The sequence below is a fragment of the Dipodomys merriami genome, unplaced genomic scaffold, assembly GCF_024711535.1.
Source record: "Dipodomys merriami isolate MVZ:Mamm:240054 unplaced genomic scaffold, mDipMer1.0.p SCAF_1, whole genome shotgun sequence".
In the NCBI taxonomy this organism is placed as follows: domain Eukaryota; kingdom Metazoa; phylum Chordata; class Mammalia; order Rodentia; family Heteromyidae; genus Dipodomys; species Dipodomys merriami.
The window spans coordinates 7589433-7607665 of record NW_027202270.1 but is presented as its reverse complement, the minus strand read 5'-3'; the positions used below and the strand labels follow the sequence as shown (position 1 = coordinate 7607665).

Genomic DNA, 18233 nt, shown 5'->3' with positions numbered 1-18233 from the left:
GAAAGACAAGAAAAAGGAGGCTCCTGCTATGCCAGGAACCCTTAAGACAAAACAAAGGGAATTCACAGAACCAAAAGCAACGCACTCAAGAAAGATGCTTCAAAAGGCAAAGAGAAAGCTCATCCATGGCAAGGCAATGCATCAACACAAAGAACACAAGCAGGTGCACAGAACTGGGGGCGGAAAAAAAAAAAAAAACAGCTGGACACTTCTACGTACCTGCAGAACCCAAGTTTGCACTTGACATCTGAACCAGTGCCAGTAGTGTGACCCCAAAATTCATAGGTGTTACATCTCCTTTGCCTTTGACCCATCTTCCATGGTGCCTTTTGCATCAAGGAAACCAGTAACTTCCTGGGCTAGAGACGTGGCTTGGCTTTAGAATACCTACCTAGCAAGCACCAGGCACTGAGTTCAAACCCATGAGATGCACTGTAAACAGCCCATTTTGTAGAAGGTAATGATACTGGTAACAGGAAAGACCAGATCAACAGGCTCAGCAATCTGGTCAGTTAATCAACAATGAGGCTGGTAAATTGGGGGGCGGGGTAGTGGGGGGATAATACCTAAAGCAAAAAAGGACTAGAAGGGTGTCTCAAGGAGAAGAGCACTAACTTAACTCTGAAACACTGACTTCAACCCCCAGTACTGTCAAATGGACACACAAAAAGGAAACTCGGCTGCCAATCTCACACCTATAATCCTGGCTATTCAGGAGGCTGAGATCTGAGGACTGAAGTTCAAAGTCAGACCAGAACAGGAAAGTCTGTGACATTCTTATCTCCAGCAAAGTAACGAGCAAAAAGCTGGAAAAGTAAGTGTGGCTCAAGTGGTAGAGCGCCAGCCTTGAGCAGAAAAGCAAAGCACGAGTGCAACACCCTGAGTTCAAGCCCCAGGACCAGCACAAAAATAAATAGACAGATTTGAAAACAACTCAGTGGGCGTGGCTAAGCCAATAATTCCAGCACGGCCATTGTATTTCTTCCATCAGACCTACCTCCCTGGACTCCTTCTTCTCTAGCCTGCAAGAGGGACCCAGAAAGGACCCTGGTCCTCTGTCTTAGTCTCTTAATCCTCTGCCCAAGACTTGGGACTGATGAATTCTTGCACAAGGATTCTCCAAGTTTAGGCATCATGCCCCTCACGTGAGCCAGGCCCCGTGACTCATGCGTGTAATCCTAGCTACGGAGAAAGTTGAGATCTGGTTTGAAGCCAGCTCAGGCAGGAAAATCCATGAGACTCTTATCTCCAACGAACCACCAAGAAAAGCCAGAAGTAGGGCTGCAGCTCAAGTGGTAGAGTACTAGCCTTCAACAAAAAAGCCCAGGCCCTGAGTTCAAGTCCCAGAACTGCTCACCTTCCCCAAAAAAGTATCCCATCCCCATCCTCCACCCTTCATCCTCATTTAAGGCCAGCAGTTCTGTTGCTATGGCAGCCAAGATAGGGTGTGGTCAGGCCTCAGAAAGTCCAGTAAGCTAAGTATGATGACGTCACAAGAGGCAGAGGAGGACCCCAAGGAAGGTAGCAGAAACGAGGAGCTTTTCAGTGGACAACTGGATCTGTAAGGTTTTGAAGAACCATGAGTATGCAGACAAGGTAAGGGAAACTTTCTAGATCCAGGCAAACAAAAGGAAGTGACCTTAGCCAGAGGTTTAAAAGACCAGCAGGGGGGAGACCTACTCCTCATAACCCATTCTTTCCCTAGAGGTCAGTCTGTCTCCCTCATCTCTTTATCTAACCATCTCCAAATGTGAGGGGAAAATGAGCAGGAAAGTCCAGTACTGCTGCACTCTCATCTGTAGTCAACACTGTTAGTATTTTGCCTTCTTCTCTAGCAGTTTTTGAGATTGTCAAGAGAGCTGTAAAAATCCTGACATATGCCAGGTGCCAGTGGCTCACACCCATAATCCTAGGGACTCAGGAGGCTGAGATCTAAGGATTGCGATTGAAGCTAGACAAGGACAGGAAAGTCTGCAAGACTCTTATCTTCAATAAACTACTCAGAAAAAAGCTGGAAGTGGTGCTGTGGTTCAAGTAGTAGAGAGCTAGCCCTAAAGAGAGGCTCAGGGAAAGTGCCCTGGCCCTGAGTTCAAGCCCTGGACCTGGTACCCCAAGAAAGAAAGAAAAAAGAAGGAAGGAAAAAGGAAGGAAGGAAGGAAGGAAGGAAGGAAGGAAGGAAGGAAGGAAGGAAGGAAGGAAGGGAAAGGAGAGAAGGGAAGGAAGGAAGGAGGAAAGGAAGGAAGGGAAGACAGAAAGACAGAAAGGAAGAAAGGAAGGAAGGAAGAAGAGGAGAAAGAGAAGGAGGGAGGGAAGGAAGGACGAAAGGAAAGAAGAGGTAAGGAAGGAAGGAGGAAAGAAGGAAGGAAGGAAAGAAGAAAGGAAGAAAAAAGGGAAGAAGGAAGGAAAGGAAGAAGGAAGGAAGGAAAGAAAGAAAGAAAAAAAGAAAAGAAAGAAAGAGAAAGAGAAAGAAAGAGGGTAGGAAGGAGGGAGGGAGGGAAGGAGGAAAGGAAGGAAGGAAGGAAGGAAGGAAAGAAGGAAGGAAGGAAAGAAGGAAGGAAGGAAGGAAGGAAGGAAGGAAGGAAGGAAGAAAGGAAGGAAGAAATCCTGACATGTCAGCCCCAAATATTTCAGCTGCCTATCCTGAGTTGTCCATTTTCCTACCCAACCACAACCCCAAGTTTAATGGATATTTAATTTTAAGAAAACCCAACAAATAGCGAACTATTTTATTTTCCAAATAAAGAGGCTTTGCATGACTCTAAAAGTAAGGGAGGGCCAGGCATTACAGAGTACATTACAGAGTACGGCCATACAGAGCACATTACAGAGTACGGCCATACAGAGCACATTACAGAGTATGGCCATACAGAGTACATTACAGAGTGAGACCATACAGAGTACATTACAGAGTGAGACCATACAGAGTACATTACAGAGTATGGCCATACAGAGTACATTACAGAGTACGACCATACAGAGTATATTACAGAGTGTGGCCATACAGAGTACATTACAGAGTGAGACCATACAGAGTACATTACATAGTACGGCCATACAGAGTACATTACAGAGTGAGACCATACAGAGTACATTACAGAGTGAGACCATACAGAGTATATTACAGAGTACGACCATACAGAGTACATTACAGAGTACGACCATACAGAGTATATTACAGAGTACGGCCATACAGAGTACATTACAGAGTGAGACCATACAGAGTATATTACAGAGTATGGCCATACAGAGTACATTACAGAGTGAGACCATACAGAGTACATTACAGAGTGAGACCATACAGAGTACATTACAGAGTGAGACCATACAGAGTATATTACAGAGTGAGACCATACAGAGTATATTACAGAGTACGACCATAAAGAGTACATTACAGAGTGAGACCATACAGAGTACATTACAGAGTGAGACCATACAGAGTACATTATAGAGTGAGACCATACAGAGTATATTACAGAGTACGACCATACAGAGTATATTACAGAGTATGGCCATACAGAGTACATTACAGAGTGAGACCATACAGAGTACATTACAGAGTGAGACCATACAGAGTACATTACAGAGTATGGCCATACAGAGCACATAACAGAGTATGGCCATACAGAGTATATTACAGAGTATGGCCATACAGAGTACATTACAGAGTTGCGACCATACAGAGTACATTACAGAGTATGGCCATACAGAGCACATTACAGAGTATGGCCATACAGAGTACATTACAGTGTGAGACCATACAGAGTACATTACAGAGTTGCGACCATACAGAGTACATTACAGAGTGAGACCATACAGAGTATATTACAGAGTACGACCATACAGAGTATATTACAGAGTACGACCATATAGAGTACATTACAGAGTATGGCCATACAGAGTACATTACAGAGTGAGACCATACAGAGTATATTACAGAGTACGACCATACAGAGTATATTACAGAGTACGACCATACAGAGTACATTACAGAGTATGGCCATACAGAGTACATTACAGAGTGAGACCATACAGAGTATATTACAGAGTTACGACCATACAGAGTACATTACAGAGTACGACCATACAGAGTACATTACAGAGTGAGACCATACAGAGTACATTACAGAGTGAGACCATACAGAGTATATTACAGAGTATGGCCATACAGAGTACATTACAGAGTACGACCATACAGAGTACATTACAGAGTGAGACCATACAGAGTACATTACAGAGTGAGACCATACAGAGTACATTACAGAGTACGACCATACAGAGTATATTACAGAGTATGGCCATACAGAGTACATTACAGAGTGAGACCATACAGAGTATATTACAGAGTGAGACCATACAGAGTATATTACAGAGTATGGCCATAAAGAGTACATTACAGAGTGAGACCATACAGAGTACATTACAGAGTACGACCATACAGAGTATATTACAGAGTATGGCCATACAGAGTACATTACAGAGTATGACCATACAGAGTACATTACAGAGTACGACCATACAGAGTACATTACAGAGTGAGACCATACAGAGTACATTACAGAGTGAGACCATACAGAGTATATTACAGAGTATGGCCATACAGAGTACATTACATAGTGAGACCATACAGAGTACATTACAGAGTGAGACCATACAGAGTACATTACAGAGTGAGACCATACAGAGTATATTACAGAATGAGACCATACAGAGTACATTACAGAGTATGGCCATACAGAGTACATTACAGAGTGAGACCATACAGAGTACATTACAGAGTAAGGCCGTACAGAGTACATTACAGAGTGAGACCATACAGAGTACATTACAGAGTACGACCATACAGAGTATATTACACAGTGAGACCATACAGAGTACATTGCATAGTGAGACCATACAGAGTATATTACAGAGTGAGACCATACAGAGTACATTACAGAGTGAGACCATACAGAGTATATTACAGAGTGAGACCATACAGAGTACATTACAGAGTACGGCCATACAGAGTACATTGCATAGTGAGACCATACAGACTACATTACAGAGTGAGACCATACAGAGTACATTACAGAGTGAGACCATACAGAGTACATTGCAGAGTAAGGCCGTACAGAGTATATTACAGAGTGAGACCATACAGAGTACATTGCATAGTGAGACCATACAGAGTACATTGCAGAGTAATGCCGTACAGAGTACATTACAGAGTACGACCATACCAAACCCAGCCTGGGTCAGTTCTGAGCATTCTAAATTGGCTTCTCATCACAGGAAAACAAGTGTGCTTTCAGTTCTGTCCAGCCGTTCCCAGGAAGCCTCTAGATGCATATTTAACAGTGGTCTCCAGTCACATGTCTATGCTTCCCACAACGATGCTTTGTGTAAACTGGAGCTGTTCTAGAAACATCGGATTATCACATAGTAGGTTCTTACTAGCTTCACATGCAAGCTCTGCCTTTGGGACAATAGGACGTTTTCAGAACCCACTATTTGAGCCAGCTTAGTCTGAATTAGCCATAACTCAGCCATGCTCAGAATGACTGCACTTACCCACAAGACGTTCCCATCAGAGCCCAGCTCTAGCTGCTCTATGAAGACCCCTCTACCTTTCAGTCCCCCCACTGTTGTCTTATATGAATCCCTAATTTATTTGTGGTCAGAGATTGAGTTCATTTTCTGTTGCTATTACAAAGTAGCTGAGGCTGGACTTTTGTGAAACAAAGAAATGGATGTAACTCATAAAGATAGAAAGAAGCACCTGCCAGGGACAGTGATTGGCAAGGTGTGAGGCAAGAGCAACTCAGGTGCCATGCCTGATCTTTCTGGAACTGTGAAAGCTACATTAATCCATTGCAAGGGTAACATCTCCCAATGACCTAACCAGCTCCTGGTAGGCTCTGCCTCTTAAAGGTTCCACCCAACATTATTGCTGCACTGAGGACCATGCGCATGAATTTGGGGAGACACATTCAAATCTTATTCACCCATTAGCAGCCAGCATCGTATTTGGCTCCTTCTTTGTCTTCTGTTTTTTCCCATGTGATGGTCATATTTCTCTTCTCATTCTACAGCACCACGGGCTCATAGGCAGAAATTGCTGGCTGGATCTGGCCCACTATAGATCAGAATTTTCATAGAACTCTACCTCCACATAAATGCTACATACTGGGCAACCCTACAAACATAATCCTACTTCATCTGCACCAAACCTTATGACAAGGTTTGTGTGTGTGTGCGTACTATTTATGTGTGCATGTATGTGTTTCTGGGGATTGGACTTAAAGCCTTGTGCTTGCTGGGTGAGTGTTTTATTCTCACAGAGCCACACCTCTGGCACTCTTTGCTTTAAGTGTTTTTTGGTGGTTTTTTCCTCACATCTTTGTGTGGATCTGGTTTTAGGGTGTGATCCTCTAACTAGATAGAGGTTACAGGCATGAGCCACTGCACTTGACGTGGTCCCTATTGTACAGAGAAGATCAGGAAGATCAGAGAGATGGTCAGACATGACACAACTTGGAAGTAGCAGGGTATTCTGTAGTGATTTGAACGGATCATCTAGACGCTAAGTCCCAAAGTTGTCCTCTCAAGAGTGCCAGAGACAAGCTATAGGGCCGAGGGGTCTGTACAGGTTCCCATGAAACTTGGGGTAGGTGAATGTAAGGGAGAAAACAATGTAGGCTCCTAGGCCGGGGACCAGTTGTGTCAGCATGGCTCTGGGTCTGGCCTGAGCTGTGTCATTCTACCAAGTGCCCCGACGAGGCAGAGGACTCTGCTTTCCCTTCCAGTCTTCTCCATGAGTTTCAGACAACAGATGCCCCATCAATACGAGAACCCAGGCAGATACAAAGCAATGTCATGTATTTCTGCATCACCCCCCCCTACTGTGCAAATGAGCAGATGGCAGAGTCCAGGGCGGGGGATAGGGGTACTACAGCCTACCCCTTGGCATCCCGTTGACCTTTCTGCTGCTGACCCCTGAGCAACTGGGCGGAAGGGGTGTGCTCTTGGCTTCTCAGGTTATTCCAAAGCATTGAGTCTCAGGGGGAATATTTTCCACAGCAGGTGACCAGAGGAAGCTCCCCCACATTCCTCCATAATATGTAGGACAGCTGTAGGGGTACAGGGGTGGTCCAGAAATGACACAGGATGCTGGAACTTGAAAGAGGAGAAGAAAGGAAGGATTGCCCACAAATAGCCAAAGAAAATAGATTGGGGTTGTGGGGTTTTTTGGTAAGAACTTTGAACAGAAAGAATGAATAGAAAAGTGTGCAATGATTTTGAAAAAAAATATTAATAAGAATTTAATCCCAATTCTATGTACCTGGGGGAAAGTTTAGGAATTGTTACAGAAATGGAATTAAGCGGGGGGGGGGGGGGGGGGGCAGCGGGGAATCTAAGCCGGCTGTTGTTAGCTCAGACCTGTAATCCTAGCTACTCATGAGGCTGAAATCTGAGGATCACAGTTCAATGCCAGCCCAGGCAAGAAAGTCCATGAGACTCTTATCTCTAGTTAACTGCCCAAAAGCCAGAAGTGGAGCTGTGCCTCATGTGACAGATTGCCAGCCTTGTGTGGAAAAAGCTAAAGGACAGTGTACAGGCCTTGAGTTCAAGCCCTCAGTAATGGGTGGTGGGGGTGGTGGAGAGGGTGGGGGTGGGGGCACGCGCACGCACACACACACACACACACACACACACACACACACACACACACACACACACACACACACACATCTAGGTGTCATTTTGTTTCTATAGAGGTAAAAGTAGCCATAAGTCTCAACCTACTGGGGTTGTATGTCTGTGTGTCCATGTTCTGCATTACTTTATATAGTTAGTTTTCCAAGCCAATGTGCTTTCCCCATCCCACATGGAAGTAAAGAAGAAGTGACTCCCTCAGTCTAGGAAGGAGCAGACAGCCCAGTCAGAGAGGCAGGGAGGAAAGCAAGGTAAGTGCGTGTATGTCCCCATCAGTGGTGGCAGATAGAAGCTAGACAACAGCTAGGTAGAGGGAGAGAGGGGAATCCCTTCTTCTCCTCAACCCGGCAGGCCACCCCTTCCTCCCTCTTGCTCAGGCCTCTGGGGAAAGGCTGTCTGAAGTCTGCCTTCACCAGCCAGGCACAAAGTTTCATCAAGGCCCACTGGCTTGGCAAAAGGCTGCTCACCATTGCCTCTGCCACTGTGATAGCAGTTAGGGCAGAAGCAAACCACTCGACACAACCAGATGTGAGCTCCAGGCAAACCCCACAGGGGCTATCAGGTCCTGGGGCGCTGGGGTGGGTGAGCCAGTGGTCATGGAGTGAACTCTGCAGGGTGGGGGTAGGCTCTAACCCCTCCAGAAGGCAATGTCACCTCCCTCTACCTCCCTCTGCAGATCTGGCCTTCGGGAAGTGGTGGAACATTGGCAGAGGGGTCAAGGAGCATCTAAGAACAGAAGTAGGCTGGGCCCTGGTCCCAGGGCCTTTATACCTCTAGTACCATATGACCATCCCTGAAGACTGAGATTGTCTCAAAGGAGGACTCCTGGGAGGAGAGAATTCAAAAGGAAACTCCCCCTGAGGAAAGGCGGCCAGGACTCAGGACCCAGAGGTCTAGTACTTGGACTTAGAAGGCAGAATTAGCCTGAGGGCTGACCCAGGTCCCCAGTGCTGACCTTCAGAAACTGTGTTGCTGAGCAGATGACTGTAAGCTGAGTATTCACAGCGTAAGAGGCTGAGGGTGGGGCTCTTCTGCAGGCAGTGGCACAAGCAGCCACCCTGCCCAGCTCTGGTTCACCGCAGAGGAATGGGGGCAAAGGCAGCCAAAGCAAGGAGTCTGATCAATGTCTCTAGCCATTTCCTGTCCCTATTGGCATCTGGAATGCTGTTCTATCTAGGGTGCTCTTTGCCAGGTCCTATCCCTAACTGTCCCTCTGCCAACCGAGATCTAATCCCCTCTCCTCTTTCATACTAAGCCCTAGATGCTACCTAGGTTCTGTGTCTTAGCTGTCCAAGTAAAGGAAACGACCACCACCATATGCCAGGCCCTCTTTCCTGTCCCTGTATTAGGTCCTCAACCAGAGAAGGGGACTGTGCACCACCCAGCCTCATCCTGGGAACCTGCCTTTTCCAGGCATCCAGGTGATTCTGGATGATTCAAGACCCAGAATTCCCTCTCTGACCTTCCACAAGGTACCTCCAACCACTGTGTCTTTGATAAGATTTCCAACAAAGAGGTAGTGTATACAGGGAAGGCTCAGTGTCTCACCTCAGGCCTACAGATTCAATTCATCCTGACCGATAGTCATTCATCCCATTTGATTAAAAACAAACAAACCAAGAAGGTAGGTCAACACAGATGGATAAAAACTCAGGGCACCAGACATCCATCTGTAAATATCGGTTTGATTCAAACACCTTTATCAAGTGTGGTGATTACACTACATCTGTTTGCAAGCAACCGAAATCCCTCCTGTACCAGTCTAGACATAAGGGAAAGGATCATGTCATCATACCAGGAGCTCAGAGGGGGCTACTCCTGTCCTCTCTGCTCCAGGTACCACACTGGGGCTTCTAGGTACCTAGACATGGTCCCTGTTGTTAAGCAAAATCTCAAGGAGAAATGTAATTGACCCCCTTGAGATCAGATGTCATGGTCAGGAGTGACCAGACTTAGAGTAACGTCAGCAGAGTTGAAGCCCCGAGGTGCCCCACTCCTGACCCTGAGGACCTTGGAATCGGTGCTCTGCCACATGGCAGTGTCCATGAGAACAGCTAGAGAGGTCACACGTTGGTTACAGAATAATTTTTCCACCCTTTGTCTCAGTGGCTGGGACTGAAGACATATATTAGAGGCTTGGCAACACGGAGGTGGTAGAAATCCTGATGTGGGTGGGAACGGACAAGCAGAATGGGAGAGACAGCAGAGCACTGGGTTGAGGGCGCGGGCCCAGGGTGCCAAACCTTTGAGCCTTCAGGGTGGGGTCTTGGAGACAAGGCAGAAGAGTGCCAGTGAGAGGCTCCTGGGAAGCAGAAAGAATGGCAGGATGGAGGCTGCTGTGTCAGATACCACAAAGAAGGGCTGCAGTGTATCCTGCGGGCTCAATAAGGTGCAAGCACAGTACCTGGAGGCTTTGTGAATCATTTCTGTGATGTGGAAGGGATGGAATCAGAGTTCCATGCTGTTGGGAGTGACTGGGAGGGGAAGATTGAAATTACCCAATGTAGGGGACGCTTAGCGGAGAACAGGATCAAAGGGCGGTGTTTGGAGGTGTGGAGGGTGTAACTCGCCAATTCCAAATGAATGGCCCCCTTCTACAGTCACCCCAAGAATAAAGAAGAGTCAGAGTTCCAGTCAGAACATGGGTTGTTTGGGATGAAATGGTTTGGCTTCCAAGTACAAGGGTCCGTTCAAACCATAATATGACCAAGAAAGAGTCAGAAAGACAGAAACAGGCAGACACACAGATAGACACAGAGAAGGTATGGCTCAAATCGTAGAGCAAGAAAACTGAGTGAGAGCATGAGGCTTTGAGTTCAAGTCCTGGCACAAGAAGAAGAAGGAGAAGGAAAAGAGAAATTGGCTATTTCTAGCATGGAAGATGCCGGGCATTTAAATGTGATTTGATGCTGAAATGGGCAGCTGGGACTGAAGAGATCAAAGGAGCTGGCTAGGTTGGTGGATAGGTGTGGCAGATAGGAATTCATTTAGCTGTGAGCCAGATGACTGTGAGCCATATGACTTTACTAAGAGAGCCTCTCACTGGGCTGTGCATTCTGCAAGGACAGAAATGGTGGGTGTTGGCTTGCCATCATTCCTCACAAGTGGCCACAAGACCACCTGTGTGTCAGAGGGCCTGACAAATCATTACATCACCGAAGGAGTAAAGAGGGACTAGCTTCTTTGAAGAGATACAGAGCTCATTTCTAAAGGGAACAGAACTTCGAAGGCTGAAGGGGTGGCATTAAGCATCAGAGGAGCCAGGCACTGGTGGCTCACGCTTGTAATCCTAACTACTCAGGAGGCTGAGATCTGAGGATCGCAGTTCAAAGCTAGCCCAGGCAGGAAAGGCCATGAAACTCTTATCTCCAATAAACCACCAGAAAAAAAAAAAAACCCAGAAGTGGCGCAGTAGCTCAAGTGGTAGCACTAGCCTTGAGCTGAAGAGCTGAGGGACAGTGCTCAGGCCCAAGTTCAAACCCCATGACTGACACACACACAAAGAATCAGAGGAGCAGCACATTCTAACAGGAAAGATTCAGAGGCCTATGGAGAAGTAGACATAATTTGTCCCCCAGCCACTACCAGTTCTCCAACTCAGCTTTTATTAATGACTTGTGCAGCCCTCCCTGTACTGTCTCTGAGGAGAAGAAGTAGAGGAGCAAAGAGCTGTGGGGGAGGAAGACACAATTTTACAGCCACCCCTAACACCCACTGCTTCCCCTCTGACTGACCACCTCCAAAAACTACGCGACAGCAGAAAGAACCGTCTCTATAATTAGACCCTGAGAAGTGGGGAAGTCTCAAAGAGTTCTTGTTTGACTCTGGTGGTGGCCTGGGTGGATGGACACTGGCTTCTGAGAGCAGGCAGGCCAAGGAGAGGAAAGCAATCAGGAACGAAGCCTGGCCAAAGAGTAAAGAAGTCTCTACATGGCCTGCCTCAGCTCTGAGGTTCTGGCCACATTACCCAGCCTCTCTCAGCTTCTGCTTCCTCATTCACAAATCTTCCTCATCAATTCCAAGATGTGCTGCACTTCTTCACACCTGACCACCACTGATTTCAGGATGTGATTAGCAACTGCTGTCAGGTTAGAGTATGCCCAGAAGGGCCTTTATTTCATCAGGATAGAAGGTAATGGTGATCTTACAACCAAGGTGTCTTGAGATTCCAGGAAGTTTAGCATCTTCCCTGTTGTTTTGAGATCAGAAATAAAATGGTAACAATTACTTAAAGATAAGCTATTTAACCCTAGTTCTTCAAGCTATAAAGAAAAATCTTCAGACTCATTATTATGAGTTGTTTGATGTCCTCCAGACCTAGGAGTTGCTAGCTAAAAGCTAGATGCTGGTGCCTCACAGCTGTAATCCTAGCTACTCATGAGGGTGAGATCTGAGAATTTTGGCTCAAAAACAGTCTATGAAACACTCATCTCCAATCAACTAGCAAAATATTAGAAATGGAGATGTGGCTCCAGTGCTAGAGCACCAGCCTTGAACAATAAAGCTCAGGGATAATCTCCAGGCCCTGAATCCAAGCCCCTACCCCAGCATGTGCATGCTCGTGCGCGCATACACACACACACAGACTCGGGCTGCTTTGGTGTGTTAGACTGAAATATAGGATAGAAGATGGATCTCAGAGAAATGGGGACAGAGGCAGAGGGCGAGAGGCAGCTAAAGAGATATACAAAGAGTAGAGATACAAAGACAGAGACAAAGACTCAGAGAGATAAAATTTTAATCCGCCACCTCTTTAGAACTTTGCAGCGGTGATGGAAATGTCAGAGGGACTGTCTCCAAGCCTGGGGAAAGGGCAAATGAACCCAAACAAAGTGACCCAGTTCACAGATACCTTTGTCAGGAGCCAAGAACATCCAGAGGAAGAAACATCCTTCTCAGATTACTACAAAGTTGGAAATCATAAATATAAACCTTTTCTTTTCTTTGTAATTGGAAAGATAAAAGGCTATTGTTTGGTACCAAACTCCTGGTTGGCTTTTAAAAGGCAAACAAATGATAGGCTATTGTTAGATATGAAATATCTAGAAAGAATGCTGAACTTATCTTCACGCTTAGAATCCCCCCTAATTATTCAAATGATTTCTTCAGTTAGAATTGGACTGGATTTCTTACAGCTCTATTGGAGTGTGAATATCTCCATATGAGTATTCAGTTTAATAGCTATAAGTTTAATTGAGTTCTTGAAACACTTTCTTTAAAAAAAAAATACTTCGTGGAGAGGGGTAATACTTAGAGGAAAATTGAGGTCTGCTCCATATTGGTCTAGAACTCTTTTGCAGGGTAGCAATGCTTACAGTTTTGCAGAGCCCAATAATGAGAATCAGGAAGAACATTAAAAACATCCAGATAAATAAGCTTATGCAGAAATTTATAAGCATGACTCAGGATATTCATTATTTCAGGGGAAGTGAATTGTTAATGAATGACTTTGGGAGTTAGAACTGTCTATTGTTATGCTACCTTTTATAACATAATAAATCAAATGGGAAAATGCTCACTTTTGTATAAAAGTCAGCCTATGTGTGTGGCTAATTCTGTTAGAGAAAAAGTACAAAGCTGTGTGATTTGAATTCAGAAAATACAGATAAACATAAAACTACAGCACTGATACTTTATCAGAAGATTGCTTAGTGCATAGCCAGATGTTTATAACTATTTTCTATGATGTAATCTGTCCTTTAATTCAATCAAGATGCTTTTAGAGACAATTTTTTGTTAAAGCAATCCATGATGGGACTTAACGTGCAATACTCAGTTAGCAATCAAGTTTGGGGGGTGGTTATTTTAATTTTTTTGTTTGTTCTGTTGTTTTGTCATTTTGCAGTGCTGAGGATAGAACCCCAGGACCTTGGCCAAGCTAGGCAAATGTTTTACCACAAAGCTATATCCTCAACCCTATGTTTCTTTTAATTTGCTTGGTAATTTTAGCCAGAGGCATACAATGATCATTGGCAAATTTATTGGGATTTGGTGTGTTTTGTGGTTTCTCATGTGCTATACTACCTCAGCCTTGTACGCTGGGTGGTTTGTGGTATGAACACCATAAAATAGGCCTGAGACAATGAATGCCAGTGATATCAGCTCATATATAACAAAAGACAATAGACACACCGAATAAAGATGTATCATTGTTGACACTTTATACATTGTAAAATAATTTTGACCTATAACTTGTATTGAATAGTTAGTCCCTCACCCCTGAGTAACTTCTGGAGATGGCTGGAAATGTATTTTCGTCATGCTGAGGGTAGTTTTAGATTGTGCAGCAGAGATGGAGTAGATATGTATGTATGTACATACGGGGTTGGCAGAAGTTGTTCTGATAGTCACTGGCCATGTGGATCTCAGTCTGGAAGAAGTTGGTTGCCGTTGGATGGATTTGATCTGGGCCATCTCCAACTCTGACCCTGACACTGTTGCTCTACAAGGAATAGCTTCTGCATCATTCCCCAAATAGCTGGAGACTCTGCAGCTCTTTCTTGAGCCTTGTTGGCAACTACAGGCTGGTTGCCACCACTGCACTCCCACTGCACCAGGAGGCCATGAGTCACAGCGTGCTGTTGCCTGGACCATGCCTGGACTGGAAAGAGCCTGTCACTGCACCATTCCAGGAGGATCTGAACAATCCCTTCTGGAAGCCAGGCTAAACCACAGTGGTTGGCAGCTTCCCCAGGCTCTCTTCCACTGTAGTGGGATCATGAGGTGGCTGGATTCCAGCCATAGCTGCTGTGTGAGCATGAGGCTTGGGAGCTCCAGGGCCCCAGTCCCTGCATGACCCTGACCATGGCCATTCTTTATCGTGCAGGGTCTGAGAAGAGCCAGGGCTTACCCTCTGTGGGAGTCCGTAGCTCCTGTATTAAGGCATGTTCCATCTGAAAGAGTCTATTCATTTTTTTTTCCAGTAAAGAAATGGGCTGGGTGGAAGTTGTAGGTTCATGGAGGCCTACCTCTTCCTGCCTTCCCAACTAGCCCTGTAGCCTCTGCTGGGCATCTCACTGCTACTGATCTCAGCTAAGCAGAAGCCCTTTGTCTTATCCTCACCTAGAAGCTGGGATGTAGAGCTTAATTCTAGGTTCTTACAACCAACACTATCCTACGTAGATGTCCTCTATTTAGATTATACCAGAAGCATAGCTAAATGGCCACACCCATCTTTGGAAGTTCAAGTCTTCATCCCAAGACAATCAAGAAGAAACTTCCCATGGTGAGTACTTCATCATTCGAGCCAGGCTGGTGGAAAGGGAGAAAACAGGGAACTTCAGCTAAAATAGAATTGCTTAGAATGGGATGGGAAGAGAAGTACATTTAGAAGGGAAACTAGTTGTCCAACTTTCTGTATAGTCATGTTAATCTCATGTAAATTCTTTGTGCTATCATTTCTTCTCAACAGACCCAAGATTGGTGGCCCCAGTCGGGGCCACATGCTTAGGACACATGTATAGAATACATGTGTATTCTACTCCATGCATATTCTATTCCATATGTATTCTGGGGGGCAATCTGCCAAAATCTCCTGGGCCAGGTGTGATGCCATCCTTGACTGATGTTCTGATCCACTGTTAATTACCACATGGGTGGGCCAGATTCTCCTCCCCAAAAATCTACATTCAAAACATTTGAGATTGACTTCACTAGATACCTACAGTCAAGTGGCAAACCTTTATAGCATCCAGGGCTTCTGGAAACCACAGGCATCTACAATCTCACTTCTCCATCATCACCTTGTCCATTAGCTCCCATGAAATAAAAAAAAATACTCAGAACCACAAATGAGCAAAACCTTCCAGAAAACCAAGCATCTGCTCTCTTCTGCCTTCAGCCAAAACTACCTTCTCATACCTGCCTGACCTGGAAACCTTACCACCAAATATGGCCACTGCATTTGCTGGAGAACTTTTGTTCTGTCTACTTTTCAAAAAATCAAATTGGGTTTAAAGTCAATACCCAGTCCACAAAGAGCCTTAAACAGACCTTAAGAGGAATTCAATGGAACTTGCCCCCAAGAGCCTGACCACTGTAACTTAAGACAATTATAAGAGGAGAGAACTCAAGAGTGGTCACTTGCCAGGCTACTGGTGGGTCACACCAGTGACTCAGAAGGTTCACAACAAACCCATACAGAAAAATTGGTGAGACTCTTATCTCCAATTAACCAGCAAAAAGGCAGAAGTGGAGGTATGGTTCAATTGGTAGAGATCCATCCCTGAGCAAAAAGACCAAGAGTATGAGACCTTGAGTTCAAGCCCCAGTACTAGAACACACAAACTCGAAAAGACAATGGCTCACGCTACTCAGGAGGCTGAGATCTGAGGATTGTGGTTCCAAGTCAGCCTGGACAGGAGAAAATCCATGAGACTCATCTCCAATTAACCACCAGAAAACCCAAAGTGGAGCTGTGGCTCAAAGTGGTAGAGCAGTAGTAGCCTTAAATGAAAAAGTTCAGAGCCAGCACCCAGGCCCTGAGCTCAAGCCCTATGACTGACCAGACAAAAAGGCACTTCTAATGATAGGAATTCTCAAACAATAAGGTTCTAGGCAACCATCTAGCTAAAATCTTGCTATACAAATCCAAATTATAGGAGTCATCTAGACCACCTTAAGTAAAGGAAGTGCCTTCATTATGAAAGGAAAAAATGGTGGCTACGCTGTATGAAACCTACTAGCTTATCCACATAAGGCCACAGGGCAGTGTTGGCATTCTGCATCCCTTGCTCAAGGCTCTGACCCTATTGGTCAGGGGTTCTTAAAGACCAGAGAATGGGAGGCTAGCTCTACCATCATGAACCCTCCAGCCAGATTTCTTGTGTAAGGTCAGAAATCATATGTGTATTTGCATTATGCCAAAGCAAAGGTCTCCTAGCACACAGGTCAAGTTGAGGTTCAGGAAGATTCTGGAGGTTCCTTTATTGACTTCTGATGTCAGGTGCTCCTGAAAAACTGGACTTTACAACAGGTGCTGATGGCTCACACTTGTAATCCTAGCTACTCAGGAGGCTGAGATCTGGGGATCACGGTTTGAGACTCTCTATCTCCAAAAAGCCAGTCACCAAAAAGCCAGAAGTGAAGCCCTGACTCAATTGGTAGAGCAGTAGACTTGAGCAAAAAAGCTAAGGGACAGTGCCCACGCCCTGAGTTCAAGCCCCAGGACACACACACACACACACACACACACACACACACACACACACACACACACACACACACACACACACACACACACACACACACACACACACACACAGCCAAATCAACAAAACAACCCTGGACTCTCTAATGGGTCTCTCTCCCACACACCCCTTTGAAATGTGGCTCTAGGTGACACTGTGAAGACAATGCACACCCTCTTCTTTTGGCAGAGCCCTTCTACCCTTTATCTTCACAGTTCTATTTTCCAAGGCAGATTTCTAACTCTATAGCTTAAGTGGACTCCTTTGGCACCCCAATTCTAGAGGCTTAATCCAGAGTCTAATGTATGTCTCCCATTTTATTAAAGTAATAGGTCCCTGAGAGATTCTACCATTGCTAGGGATGGTACTGATTTTTACCCAGAATCCATTCTATTCAGTAGTTGCCTGTATAATCCTCATTATCAAATATTTTAATATCACCATGGAAACACAATATACATGACCCCTTCCTGTATCTCGTTTTTAACCGGTTTTCCTTCTTTGTCATCCCTTATATGGCCCCCAAAACATCTCCACAATAATTATAAGTTCTTAAACAGCATGGAATGCTTCCTACAGGCAGGGTGCTGGCCTGAGGAAACCACAGAGGGCATTTAAGGGCTCTGGAAATTCTCAGGGGCTTCCTAAGACCTGAGCTCAGCAGCCTCTGGGACCTGTCTGACCTCAGTCATGCTTATTCACCAAAGGGAAACCGATGTGGGACACCTTGGGCCCTTGAGCAACAAAAGAGTCTCCCATTCTTTCTTGCACATACAATCATGCCTTTAACTGAGATCAGGCAGGCTGCTTGCCTTTTTATTTTTATTTTTTGATCCAAGGCTGAGACTTGAACTCAGTACCTGCCACTTTCGCTCATTGTCTAGCGCTCTACCAACTAAGCCATGCCTACAACCCTGAGGCTCCTTTCTAAGCTCTGTAAAATTGTAGACAATTGTAGAGTCTCTTCGCCTTTTGCCTTCAAACATTCCTGCCTGGGCACATTCTATGCTTGGAGCATCCTTGCCTGTCAGGTGAGTTGAACACTTGCCTATCTTGGATTTCTTTAGCCCTTACTATGGCCTCCCCTACCTCTAGGTTTTAGGGCTGCCTCCACATACCAGCTCACTCTTGGCCTTCATTCTGGTCACAAAGTCAGATCCCTAGACCTGAGAAGCACCTGCTGCAGTCTAGTTCTGCTCAGTCTGCCTTCCACCCAGTTGGCTGTCCTGGCCAGACGTCAGCTGTTTGGATAGGACTTCCTCTTGCAATAAAGGCATTCACTGGGTGTGTGCTCCTGTGTCTCTGTTCGGAGGCATCTCAGATTCCTGACAGGATGTGGAAGTCCCCTCC

The 18233-nt window shown here is 45.4% G+C and overlaps 1 protein-coding gene across 1 annotated transcript in view; it reads left to right on the top strand.

Moving 5' to 3' along the window:
- Positions 1-1494: 1494 nt before the first annotated feature.
- Positions 1495-18233, top strand: part of Cab39 (calcium binding protein 39) — a 105818-nt gene continuing 89079 nt past the window's right edge. The window contains exon 1 of the mRNA XM_070015110.1: positions 1495-1596. Coding sequence (XP_069871211.1) covers positions 1580-1596 — 17 coding nt within the window. The 5' untranslated portion in view covers positions 1495-1579. The remainder of the gene's footprint in view (positions 1597-18233) is intronic.